The following is a 13,907-nucleotide window of genomic DNA, read 5'->3' as shown; positions in this document are numbered from 1 at the left end:
ACCCTGGTGCTTGGCACTGTTTCCCTTCTTTCCTCTTTTACTTTGCCTTTAAATAAAGTGTCCGCTTGTACCATTCCCCTTGCTGAATAGAGACCATAAATGGACTCTCCCCACTAAATACAGTATGAGGCTTAGGTAGGGACCCTAATGCTAGCAGAGTAACCTGGGTACAATTTCACTGAGACCACCAGGGACTGTGACTGTATGCAAGATATTTAATGATATTAAGACAAATTATGATTAATTTTGTGTAGAGTGAACGTGCATGATGGTTATGTGAAAACAAATATGGCTTTGCTTTAAAACATTCCAGCCAGGAAAAAAATAATGAAGGCAGACAGGAAATTAAATTATTGGCAAATACTAGCAAAATACTGAATCTGGTGAATGAGTACATGGTGATTTACCACACTATTTGTACTCCTTATCATTCTGTATGTTTAAAACATTTTTATGATGGTGATTAAAAAGTGGTATGACTATCATGTTTATTAATTAATCATAGGGAGTATTTGTCTTTTTTTCCTCTGTTCTTTTTAAGGTGCATATGTGTGTTTAGAAGTCATATAATTTAAAAAAAGAAAAGTGATATGTTAACAGGTGTGGAGCCCCTCTAGGTCCTAGGCTCTGTGAAATGCATTGTGTACATTCTCTTCCCATTCCATACACACAGCTGATTTGCTAAATATACAAAGCTCTCTGACAAGCCAGGCCATTATAACCTACACATGGAATTTGAATCTTATAGGAGAGTAGGGCATGTTAGTAGTGGTTCAAGGAGTAAGGGAATTAGGGACAGAATCAAATGTGATGGATAAATTCAAGTCATTATTTCTAAATGCCCAGAGGTATTTTGTCTTGTTCTTATTCCTCTGTTTCCCAGAATGCCTTTCTTCCCTTCCTACTATTAAAACAGCCGGAGACCCAGTTTAGGCATCCCTAGCAAAGAGCATTTCTGGACAGCACTGGAGATCACTGCCAAAGCCAAGTATTGGTTAAACTCATCCTGTGCTACACTGTTATGAGTCTAAAGCTTCAACAGTAATCCACTAACTATAAATGCAGGCTTGCGAAAGCCATGAAGAATAACACTTGTCACCAGGCAGGGAGGGATTTTTATAATCAAACACTGAACGCTGGGATTGCTATGATCACCAGAATCACTCCCAAGAAGAACCGATGGGTTCACATGTCTTTATTTTTTCCTTTAGTCCTCTTTGATACGCAATCTTCGGCTCTCAGAGTCTTTGAAAAAGAACCAGCTCTGGAATGGGATTATAAGTATAACTTTGTTGGAAGGAAGGAATGTCTCAGGAGGAAATATGACCGAGATGTTCGTTCAGTTAAAACTGGGAGATCAGAGGTACAAAAGTAAGGTAAGTTTTGTCAGTGCTGTAAGGAAGCCAATGTATTTCAAACTTAAAAATAATTTAAAAAACTGCTTTCTTCTCTACATTTTACAGGAATAGAAATAACTCAATTGTAGCCTTCCTAACTATATTAAAGAGCCTTCCAGAAAAATAAAATAATGCTATAGTGGCAGTCAGTTAATACTGGAGTTGCTTTGATTACTTACAGTAATTTATTTTAATATGGTAAGTCAGAGCGAGAGAAAGCTCATTAAATCATAAATTAGAGCACATGATTTATTTTTGTTTTGAAAATAAGCAAAGTATGTTTCACAAAATGTGGGAAAAGGCTAAGTTCAAAATCCTACAAAAAATAAAAACAGCTTACTACTTGATATGCTACGTGTAAAATACATGAGGTAGTTGAAAACATTTTCAGAATGATCTGCTTTTCTCTCTCATTTGATAATTTTTACACCAAAAAAGTTTTCCAGTGTTGCTAATTTTGCATGATTTAAAAAATTTATATCTAAAGTATTAAAACTGAAAGTAACAACATTTTCACTGCTTCAAAAATAAACCATCTTATTCTGCCAATCTAAATTTCATTTAATTTTTAATCTTAGTAATTTGGTGTTGGTTCTATTTCAAAACTATAGTCTCTGAACCATGCAAATTAATTTGTTTTACATAACTGTCAGACAGGAGTATTTCCTATGTTTTATGAATTGGAAGAGCCAGGGTCCTTGAAAGTTATGTCACCAGCCAAAAGCCACATAGGAAAAAAAGTCGGGGGAAGATTTTGAAAATAGACTCGAGAATATTTGCAATTCAAGCTTCTTAGAACCTAGTACATAGCAGATACACACAGCTTGGAAAATGCTCTGGGAGGCAAAGAGGAATCTGTTTTGCACAGTTTTCAGTGAAAATTCAAACATTGCACATCCTTTATTCCAATAAAAAGGAGTGGAGAAATGAGGTGCAAGTCGAAGAATGGTCTACAAGAAAAGTGAAAAATTTAGGGTGATTCATGTCAGATATATGCACATAATCATTTTAAGCAGTTAGTGTTAGGCTGCACCTCATAGTGAGCATATCTGACGTGACAACGTTTCTCTAGTAAGATTTCTGCAACTAGCCAGGTCAAGATGAGAATTTATAGAAGAAAATATTTAACATTAGGTACATTTATTGCTTCTGAGTAAGGTGGTGTATCCAGTTAGTCCAGTAGCTACTGCATGCCACCTTGGGGAATATTCCATGCAATTCGTAGTTCTAATAGGTCTTTTCTGCTTCGTGGCTTCTAAATTCTGGGACCTGATATGTTAAGCCTAATTAAAAAACAAACAAACAAACAAAAAAAAAAAAACCACTTGAGTGATTTTATGAGATGTGGGTGGTGATAGCAGATATCTGGGCAGCCCATTTTTTCTCATGCAGGAAGAGATGATGGTGTGGAGGTCACAGTAGTGCTGTGTCTGTAGAGCCCTCCTCAGTGTCCAAAGGCTCATCTTTATTTACTCACAGACACACTAAATGAAAGTGGAAATCTTGCCAGTAAACTAAACAAGGATGTAATTTTAGGTTACTCTTAGGGAACACAGTAACACTTACGGGGCTTTCAAACCATTCTTGTTAACTTTTAAGTGTTGCTTAAGTGGAATTCCCTTGTCTGACCTCCACTTTTGTGTCCAGATTCAATAATTTTGGATTTAAAAGATAGGAATGTAAAATGTATGGGTTACTCATTCAATGCATCTGACAAATGTTAAGACCCCAATCTGTTGGTTTATATAATGTTCATCAAACAATATGTGTATGTGCCGACAAAAATGTTACTCAAGTTCGGTTAACCAATCAGTGTTGTCTTCTATAAGAAAGAACAATCACAAACTCTCTACTGATATATGCCAACTATACATACATATTGTCAAAATATTCTTTTTATCTCGCTAAGTAAATTATTGAATCTGAAGGCCATCAAAATGAGTAGTATTCTTTAGCCAATTCCTAAAACCTTAAGATTCTTTCTATTCCAAAAGTTTATCTTAATAAGAGGCAGAGTCCATCATTATGACCTCCTGCCATTTAGCAATAAAGTTAATGTGTAGCTGCTATAGCAATGTATGACATTTTAAGAAAATAAATATTATAACTGCATGTTTTCTAGACACTGTGTAAGAGTGCAAACCCGCAGTGGCAGGAACAGTTTGACTTTCAGTACTTCTCTGACAGGATGGGCATTTTGGACATTGAAGTGTGGGGAAAGGACGGCAAAAAACACGAGGAACGCTTGGGCACGTGAGTCCACTCTGCTTCTCCTCCGTGGGATTTTGTGTCTGCGGGGGGCTGGGTCTCAGGGAAGGTCCTGTCTGTTTGGGGTGAGGGAACAGTTTGTGTCTCATTCATTTTTCTGCTCTTCCCTGGAAGAAGTTGTTTATTTTTTATTATCAAAAATAAATTGTTAACTGTCATTCAGTATTTGCAAACAGTATTAAAAAATAAAAAAGAAGAGGGAAAAATCCATCCAGCCCTCAGTGTCCAACCAGGATCATTTCTGTGTTGTCACTGAAGCAAAAATCCCGGCATGCTCAAGTCCGTATGTAAAAGGAGAGGCTTTGCATGCAACCTGCTTACATTCCCTTGACTATTTTAAATCAATTTGAGTCACTTTAATATTTAATATTACCTAAATGCTATATAAATTGTTGTTCTATTGTATTGCTTTGGGAATAATGATCCCCAAAATAGCTATAAAAATGGTTTTGAACCAAGGTTTGTTTGAGTCTGTGAGTATGGAAACTATATTCAAAGACTAACTGTAGTTCATATCAAGAATTTTCTGGAAAAAGTTCTTCAGAAGGAGCCATTTTAGGCTGTTTTGGTTTTATTTATATACATTGCCAATACTATAGTTTGGTTTTGCTCTATAGTGAAATACCATCATTTAATAAAAGTATAAGACTAGATGTTTCCTATATTGAAAACTTTTCAATGTCCTTGCTGTAATTAATATAAAGGAATCTATTGAACTCAAACCTATTCTGTTTTTATTTTCTTCGCTTTGGCTCCTCTCAGCTAAACTGAGGTCTTCATGTATATGTAATGAACAGCAATGTAAGTGTCCCAGATAGTTTACAGGGTTCTCAGGAAGAACACAGTAAAATGAGATAGCACAGTTATTGTGACTGGCCCATAGTAAGCACAAAGACGATGCTCGTACATGCGCCTTCAGCACATTGTGCTAAATATATCATTTGGCTCATTTTGGAGAGGAAGAAGTGGAGTACAAGAAGTTTACTGATGACTTGGCCTTATATTTAAGAACCTTGTGTTCCAAGAGCAGAGTACTTAGCTCAGTCTATTGCTGTCCACTAGTTTTGCTGTCCTCGACCTACCTTGTCTCAGTAGTTCATTCTGAGATCAATGGATGGGGCATTCAGGATCCACAAGACAATCTGTTGCATGGTACACTGTTACGGGATATTTTCATCAAATCTGGTTCTTATCCACCTGATGACAATAACTCCATCCTGTTGCTGAGTGGAGTACATGTGTTTCTCCACATACATACATAGCATCACACATGTCCAGACACTAACCAGCATGGCCAGTTACCCTGGTGGTTAAGACTTGTTCCCTTTATATTACTTAAGCCACAACCTGGGCACATCCCTTTTGGTAGGGCTCCGCCCAGGATTTGCCCAGCCATCATGGTGGCTTACCTCCTTCTTCCTAGAAGACCCTATGGCTTTTTTCTTCCAACATCTTTGCCAGAGCTCATGTGTGTAAAGATTTACTCAATCCCCTGTACTCTCACAACATAAATTAGCTTATTTCATCCCCCAAAGCCCTTCCCATCAGTGCCTATATCAGGCAGAACCCACCCTTGGTCTGCAGAGAGCCACCACATCCTTCTTTGTGGTCCTTCCTTCCATGCCTGCATTAAACTCTTTCTTACCTAGTTGCCTCCTCTCTTTTAATATTCTGTGATGCTCAAGATTGAGTACAAAGTTTCAACTCAATCAACTTTGTACAATCTCTGTGCACAATCTGTGCCTATCTGATAGGCAGCACACTCTGCTTTGATGATAGTCTCTCCACAAATGCAAATCTGTGCATTCTGCCAACACAGTGGGCTACGCCACAGTCTCCACTCGAGCAGGAGTAATTCATGGTCATCATGTGTCAGTGATGGATATGGATTTGCCTCTGCTATCTCTTCCCACGCCCACAAAGGGTACCTAAGATGGCTTAGATGCTTCTCAGTACCTTTGCTATTGTCACAGCTGTGACATATGGAAGCCCTGGCCGTGCCAGTGGTAGGAGGATCAGAAACTTTGTGTTAGTCCAGGGAGCAAGGGTAAGCAATGCAAATGCAGAGAACGCCATGTCCCAAGTGTTATCTGGACAGTGGAAGTTTCGGCCTCCAGTGATGAATGGCCCATGTGTTATTTTAGTAGGTGCAAAGGATGCTGCCCCTGCATTTCACATGTCATTGTGCTGTCATGTTCCCAACACATCATAGGAAATGCTTTTCCAAATGAGCATTGGGTTACTTCACTGGGACAAAAAATAATTTAAAATGTCTCTTCTGTTCTATGCTTTGTCATTTGGGTATTCATTTATTATTTTAGCTTTTTCCTGTTTGTATCTGAGAAGTGTACCTGTCTTCTGGTCATTCTGTCCTTCCTCTTTATGGATTTTAAAGGATTTTTTTGGTATCCTTTTCCTTTTTCCTCTCCTGTGGCACAACAGATAACAAAAGCATCTCTTGGGAGCTGATTCTATGGCATTACAGAGCAGTGGCTCTGCAGGTGTGAGAAGCCTACACTAAAGCATAACACTGCTTTTCAGATTTAAAGAAGATACTGTGCTAATCATAGGTTTATCACTGGTGGATTACTCACTGTTGTGCCTTGTTAGTTACTTTGGAAATATTTCAGCTTTTTCCATTGTCATTGTGGTCATTGTTGTGTTCCTCCTCCTCCCCTTCTGCTCTTCCTCCTCCTTTCCTCCTTCCCCTCCCGCCTCCTTCTCCTTCTTTTTCTTCTTCTTGTAGTATTTGTGCTAAGGATTAGCTGTTCTATGTTTCTCCTATTGGGAAATTATCTTTTTAGATCAAAGGTGGTCCAAGAGTATGAATGAATGTGAACCTTCTCCTAAAATCAATCTTGTTTTGCTTTTGGATAAGCCCTTCTTGTTAATCAGATAAAGCGCTACCTATAGCATCTCTGTGGAATTCCTCTTCAAGGAGGGTTTCTACTGTGGGCAGATTGACTGGGCACTCCTGATGTGACCATGGGGAGTTTGGCTCCCTGCATCTTGAGTTCACTGGACAACCTGAAGGTCATTGTGACTGACAATTCCCATATCTATTGACATGGGTACTATTTTTCATTTCCCGAATTTTTTTTTTTCATGGCAACCCGTAGATGTTTATAATGTGTTCAACTAAAAATTTACAACTGAAATATACCTAACAGTATGCTTTTGAAAATAACAGACTTTGCTTTTGTAGTCTTTAGTAGAAATGAACAGTGAGCATCTACAAGGTTAAAGTGGTGGAGTGCCATTGACTGAAGAACTGAACAGCATAGATTGATTTGAGTGATACTGGGCTTTGGTATCATGGATGAAAAGACTGGGTTAGTGACTGGTGATCTGAGAAGACCTTACACAGGTGTTGCTAGGTTGTTTGCTTGGCAATATTTAAACATGGTTCTTCTCAGTAGCCCGTGCCTTCAAGCACTCTTGAGTTACACAGGCATCTGTGACTTCCCTAGGGTCTTAATTCACTCTCTTGCAGGCTCTGGCTAAGCCCCTAGGAGCTCCTAAGGATCTGAAGCTAGTGACGTAAAGCTAGTTCCCATGTATATTCATGGACAAAACACGCAATAAAAGATAGTCCCCGGGCTTTTGCATTTTTAACAAACTGCAGAAATATGAATATAGATTAATATGTATCACCCATTTGGTGCGGTTCCTTAATGGATATTTTTTTTGTCTCAAAATGTTGCTAGAGTTTGCTGTATTATGGAATATTGTAGATATTAATTTCATCTGAAGGGGGTAAGCATGAGAATCCATAGCCTGTTTTGACTGGCCTGCCACAGAGCCGCACCTGAGTTCCAGATGGTACCTAATAAAGTAGCTCTGACTTTCTCCCAGTTTATTAGTGGCTTTGAGGCAGTGAAAGATGTGGGCTGCAGTGTTTCTCTGGACAAATTGCACCCTGTGTCGTCCATCTGCTTTTACAGCCAGGCTTGACACAGGCACTGTTTTCTTCCTGTTCTCCAACTTCCTTGGCCTCTGAGATTTACAGCTTTTAAAACCATAGTACTCTTTTCTGCCCCTTGCATTTAAGTTAAAAGCTGGCAAGTCTGTAATATAAAACATAGAATTATGGTAATGAATAAGAGGTTAAAAGCTATCATGGCAAGTGAAACTTGCTCAGGTTTGGCTGACTGATATGGTAAAATTATGTGTAGGATTAAAACATTAAAATGCTGTGGGATTAATGGAGAAAGACGAGAATGGGAGGTCAGAAACAATGCTAAGTCAGCACATTAGCTGCCTCTGGGTGGAAGCGGAAAGTTTTAATATATGCCTCTTGCAGAAAAAAAAAGTGATTTAGTCTTTGTTTCCTTCAGGTGAGTAGAACCAAGGAATTTTCAGTCTGGGAGGCACCCTGGAAATACATTTATTTCAATATTTGCCTAACATGGAGAAGAAAAAAAAATGCTAACAGAAAACTCTGACTTTATAATTTGAATGTCTTGATTGTGTGAGTTTGTTTATGCCATTAACATTCATTTCTGCATTAAGTGTTCAACATATATAGATCAGATTGAATATTGCAAAGGCTGTGAAATTCTGACAATTCATTAGCCAGTGATGGAGACAAGGATGCTGTCTTTAAGCATGCAGGTTTGTGCTCCTGCATGTGAACGGAGAGTGACAGTGGCATGTCACAGGGTCTTTGGGTCTCAGCACTGTGGAAGCCAGCAGGACTTGGGGAAGTGGGGATGACTTCCTGGAGTCCGAAGTCTGAAGTGACTCTTCTAAACTGGGTGGTAGATAACGCCACAGAGTGCTTGCAGGAAGAGCTCTCTGGGGAGGCAGCACCGAGAGGAGGGAGGACAAATTCCTTCTGATGACCTTGGGAATACTGTTGAGGCTCACAGGTGCCACATAAGGAAGCTAAAGAGGAGAGCAGGTTACGAAGCTATGGATTTCCATCTCAAGAACATGAGTCGCGGCACCTCCCCACGTGCACAAATATCAGGCAGGGTATTGCCTTCATTTCCAAAAAGTACACACCCATTACATTTTCTATCATCTGATGGTACCATGAGGGGCTATGGGAAATTAAAAATTATTTTTAAAAATTATTCTTACATTAGTTTCTGATACTTCTATTGATATGTTTACTATCTTTGCAGTAAACATATGTACTTCCTTTCATGCAAATCAGCCCAGATAAATTCTTGGCATTTCCATAGGTCAGGGTTAGGTGAAAGAGAGCCCATGAGCCAAAAGCCAGATAGATGCCTATTTCTGTAAAAAAGTTTGATCTAAAAAAAAAAAAAATCGTGCTTTCAGGCAACAAGGGCAGAGTTGAGAAGTTTCAAAAGCAGCCACATAAACCACAAACCATTATCTTTCTGGTGTTCCATGGAAAAATGGACAAGGTATAAATCCCAGGTCCTGCCCATTATGGGTGTAAGCTGTTCCTGTGCTTCACTAATAAAAGGTAGAGCCTGGAGCTCTGCCCTTCTCATAAGAGGTAGCTGCATCAGTGACAGAGTTGGAGAAGAGCAAAAGATTTTGTGCATCTTTAGTAACAACTAAAAAGAATTGGAAGACCATCCAAACCATTTTTTTTTTTTACATATTCTCTGAAAAGAATCTGATATGCTAATGATAAAGACTGGATTCTACTTTCAAGACTTACTAAATTAAAACATTTTTGAATGTGTTACATGTTACCATATTCAAAAATTTAGATTTTAGTTCATTTATCTTTCAAATGCCATTTTCAATCATTTATCTTTGTAAGAAATGTCATTTTATTCATGTGATACTTTCTACTTTTTGTTTACATTTGAATTGTGGTAAAATTGTCCACAGTTCAGATAGAAAAAGTCTCTAAGTCTTTCCCCCTACTGTTTTAGGCTAATAATGCCCCTTCCTAGGTAAGGGTTAATGTCAATCATTTCCTGGTCTCTGGCTTACCCCCAGAAATTTTGGTTCTTCTATAAACACTAGGTTAAACTGAAACAATATGGGCTGGGATTGACATTGAACTGTGTACATTAGAAGTCCTGATATAGAGAGGTTTATAAAAAATGTATTACTTCTTTAAACATGAAGTTAGGAAAAAGTAAATTGCTATTATTACTGGCATTAAACGGAATGAACTAATTCAAGTGACTATCAGAGAAAATTCTTACAAGTTTGGGTCAATTGCTCCATAAGGAAGAGCTTTATTAGGTGAAAGTGTGTATAACAGTGTTAAATAACGAAGTATTCCTAAGCACAAGTGCTATTGTGATACTGGTTAAAATATATGAATTCATCATTTTTTAGAAATGACAGCTAGAACTTGACACTTCTGTTTTACCAACCAAACTAAATTCTCTGCTTACGTAATTGTTTATGTTATAAAAGTATTAGGTAACTTCCCTTTTCATGGCAGTAATTTTGTTTGTTTGCTTGTTTTGAAGTGATGTCTTTTTATGTAGCTTTGGACTTACTGTGTACCTAGGCTGGTCTTGAACTTCCAATGATCTTGGCATGAGCCACCATGCCCAAATGTATTTTAATTTTAAAAGGTTCTTTATTGCTGGAAAAAAAAATACTATTTTGATTTAAAGTAAAAACCATATACACATATATGTGTCTATTTGTAATCTGTTTCCAGTGGATTATTTGACAAATTTGTAACATGCAAAAGTAATCACTACTTTTCCCAAAAAATGTACTTATTTTGGGTAAATGGGAAAAAAGACAATTTTACAGGCACATATCAATATGTAATTTTTGTCCTATAATAAAAGTTAGTATATATTATAATTTAATTGATTTTTCTAGTTTTAATTGAGAAGCACATTTTAATTTTGAGTCTATTAAACAGGCAGAATTTTTTTTTTTTCTACAAATGCACGTAACTTGAATCATCACAGCTTAGCATAACACACAGGTTAAGGGTGCCTTTTTCTAGTTGGTCTGGTAGCATGCATACGAAGTCCATTGAAGATCGACCGTTAGCATCATCCATATTGCTCTTTGTGAGAGGCTATTTCTAAAGTCTATTCCTAAAGTCTTGAATATTCATCATATTCTATAATTGTGGAGAGCAAATGAGAATGTCATAAAAACATTACATCTAATCTGAGCTCTTGGCTGGCTCGCTCACCCCGCCTAGAATCCTCACCCACTTGCGTTGTCCATAAACATAGGAGGTGTGGTCCCTACAAGCCCGGAGCTTTCAGTGCTAAAGCAAATAAATGGCTTAGAACCTCGGCCCCCCACCCTGTGGTATTTGCTGCTGTATTTAAATGTGTTTGAGGTTTTCAGCAGCTTCAGAACATTGGCTGTTAAGAGGCGGAAAAAATGCAATTTATAGCAGATGGGTACAGCCCTTCCTGGCAGTGCTGCCAACTGGGATCAATCAGCAGCACTTCACGCTCCATTTGTCCAAAAGAAACCCACCTGAGGAAACCCTGCAGATCCATGCCGAGTAGGAAAACACCTTAACTGTCTCCTTAAATAAAAATTCACCAGTTGGCATTAATTGAAAAGAAAATACTTTCTCCTTTAACCTTGTCCTATTTGTATTTTTCTTGTGTGTTTTTTTCTGTTCCTTATTATTATTTTTGTGTGTGTGTCTTTTTTTTTTGGTGAATCAGATCTTTCATTCTCAGCTTGGTGAAGCCACTTAGAACATTCCTTATGATGCTTATACTTTGGAACTTTTTTTTCCCTAATTCTGGAGTTCATTGTCTTTCTGCACATTTTGTTTGGCAAAAGACAAGACTTACTACTGACTTTCTTTTGCCATCCCCTGACCCTGTCTTCTCTTTGATTTTCTGTCCTGTAGTGCCCTTGATTTTGGAGTGATTAGGCTGGGAGTGTTCTGAGGTGAGAGAAACCCTTGAAACTTTCACTGCTCCATAACCCTAAGCCCAGACAGAACAAAGTTTGAGGGGTGATGAAATAAATACGAGGCAGGTGCTTTGAAGATTCTACTTGGCCTTGTGTTGATAATTTTTCCTTGTCTGACTCTTGATATTTCTTCCAGGTGCAAAGTGGATATTGCTGCACTCCCATTGAAGCAAGCCAACTGCCTGGAGCTGCCTCTGGAGAGCTGCCTGGGGGTGCTCCTCCTGCTGATCACGCTCACGCCCTGTGTGGGAGTCTCTGTCTCTGATCTGTGCGTCTGCCCCTTAGCGGACCCAAGTGAAAGAAAGCAGATTTCCCAGCGCTATGTGAGTGCCTTGCCTGGTGATGCCAGGACTCCCTCCCCCACACCCACTTTTAAGTTGAAAGGAAGTCTATGAATTGAAAAACTACATATACAAGAGATTTTCATTCCAAGTTTAATTGCATGTCTCATAAAACAAGACATCAGACATGGGGGTTAAGGCATTAGCGAGAAGGTGAAAGGAGACTTAGAGTTTGATATGTTTAAAAGCCGAAAAGGTACTTTTAATATTTAGCTTTTAGGAAGTCTTTAGAGAAGACTGAAATCCCCAAGGAAGAAGACTCCTACTTAGCATGTCTGTGTTTGGAAATGGGAATTTTCATAGCAGATCAGAAAACTCACTTTGTAAACCAACTAATAATGTTTGCAATGTTGTGCTTTGTCATAAATTTTTAGGATCAAGGCGGGGACATGTTCATGTCTTAGCAAAGTGTGAGACTGGTGGGAAGAACCATTTCACAATACTGCAGTGGCCAGCAGCATCAGTGTGTGATTTGCCTTTTACTGCTGCTAACCGTCCAATGGGCCTTTTCAATTAAAGGACAGTGTCCTCTTCACTTATTCGTACCCTGTATTTCTAGTTCCCTTATTTGCATCTGTTTTTGTCTCATCTCTGTAAATCAATGCATTTACTTTATTGCCATACAAGGAAGGCATATTTTAAGAAAGTGACATAAGGTGAACAAAGATGAACCCTTCTTTAAAAGCTATACCACGGTCAGCCTAAACTTCAATGCCCTGGGATCTTTCATTGTTTAGTATAGTGTTTAACTGAGTAATTCTTTGTCTTTAAGCACACTGTCTCATTGTCAACATGGATTCCATGCATTGGACAGAATTCACTGGTGATATTCTTTCTGATAACTTTACGTAAGCAAAGAAAAAAAAAAAGGTGATAGTGAATATTAAAATATTCCCGGAAGTTTCCATGGACAAGTTGCAAAATTTATGACATTCACTAGGCATGTTTTTATTGACACAGTAACTTAGTTCATATCATAATGGCTACTTTGAATAATGTCTTAGGATTGGAGGAATAATAGTTGAAAAAATCTTTGCAAAGATTATAATGAAAATAGAACTGCTCAGTGTTTCTTTCAGCTAGAATGTTGGCCAGCATGTTAGAAGCAAAGAATTCTGGAAAGAAGGCAGAGAATACAGACTCCTGGGTTTGTTTTCCAAACTTTCAGAGTAGGCTTCCCTTAAAGGTATAGAAAAAATGGAAATGTGTTATGTACATTCACTAATTCCTTCAGTGTAATCATATGTGCTGTAAACATGTAAACTGGTAATTGAAAAGAAAAATATACTAAGGTTAAATAAAGTATCTTCAATTGCTTTCATCTTACTTTAAGAACTAGGTGAAGGCTTGCTTGCATTGACAATACAGAGGGGAAACAATTTTCAAAATTTCATAGGAATGATTCATATTAATTTAGGAAAATCTCAGTTATTGTTACGGTTTACTATTAGACCTTGAAATACCTGAAGAACAAGGATTTTGCTCCCTTTCCATAAATCCATGGGGTCAGCTTATGAGAACAGTGTATCTAAAGATTCTGAAATGGCTTCTTTTTTAGCAATGTGTTCTATACGTATGAAAAGAGTGCTTATGTATTTCACACACAATTTATAAAGAATGCCATACACTTGGGTATTTAAATACATGTATAAACCATATATATGTATGTGCTTAAGAATGACTAGTATGTGTACATGTCTGCTGTGAATCATTCAAACTGCTCATTAGAGAAAATAGGAATATAGAAAATATAAGGTGATAATAGACGGTAAATCCCTAATTTAATGAACTGGCTAAACATAGACCTGCAAATTCATTCTATGTTCCTTCTGACTCTCTTTCTAGTGACAATAAATATCTGTGATGGGCCCAAGTGGAGTCCTCTGGTATCCATAAAGTTTGTACTAACTAGATCAGGATAATGTTTCCTTTTAGAGTGATTTAAAAGTTACATTAAAGAGAAATAGGGGGCAAAAAAGGGAATGAATGTTAATTCTAGCCACATATTTTCCCAGTGGGGTATCTGTACTAACACCAGGGGGCGATG

At 37.9% G+C, this 13,907-nt stretch overlaps 1 protein-coding gene across 3 annotated transcripts in view; it reads left to right on the top strand.

Annotated features, from left to right (window-relative positions):
* Mctp2 (multiple C2 and transmembrane domain containing 2) overlaps positions 1 to 13,907 on the top strand; it is a 226,109-nt gene that overhangs the window by 103,852 nt on the left and 108,350 nt on the right. For 2 of the 3 annotated variants that reach the window (XM_063249970.1, XM_063249971.1), the window contains exons 9-11: positions 1,212 to 1,376; positions 3,520 to 3,650; positions 11,656 to 11,842. In XM_063249970.1, the coding sequence (XP_063106040.1) occupies positions 1,212 to 1,376; positions 3,520 to 3,650; positions 11,656 to 11,842 (483 nt within the window). Of the gene's footprint in view, positions 1 to 1,211; positions 1,377 to 3,519; positions 3,651 to 11,655; positions 11,843 to 13,907 lie in introns of those variants that run through there. The other variant, XM_063249972.1, reaches the window with a different exon arrangement.

This window comes from Cavia porcellus, unplaced genomic scaffold, assembly GCF_034190915.1.
Source record: "Cavia porcellus strain 051 isolate PalLab524CR breed Dunkin Hartley unplaced genomic scaffold, mCavPor4.1 scaffold_6, whole genome shotgun sequence".
NCBI lineage: Eukaryota > Metazoa > Chordata > Mammalia > Rodentia > Caviidae > Cavia > Cavia porcellus.
The sequence above is the reverse complement of the archived record's forward strand: the minus strand, read 5'-3'. Positions and strand labels throughout refer to the sequence as shown.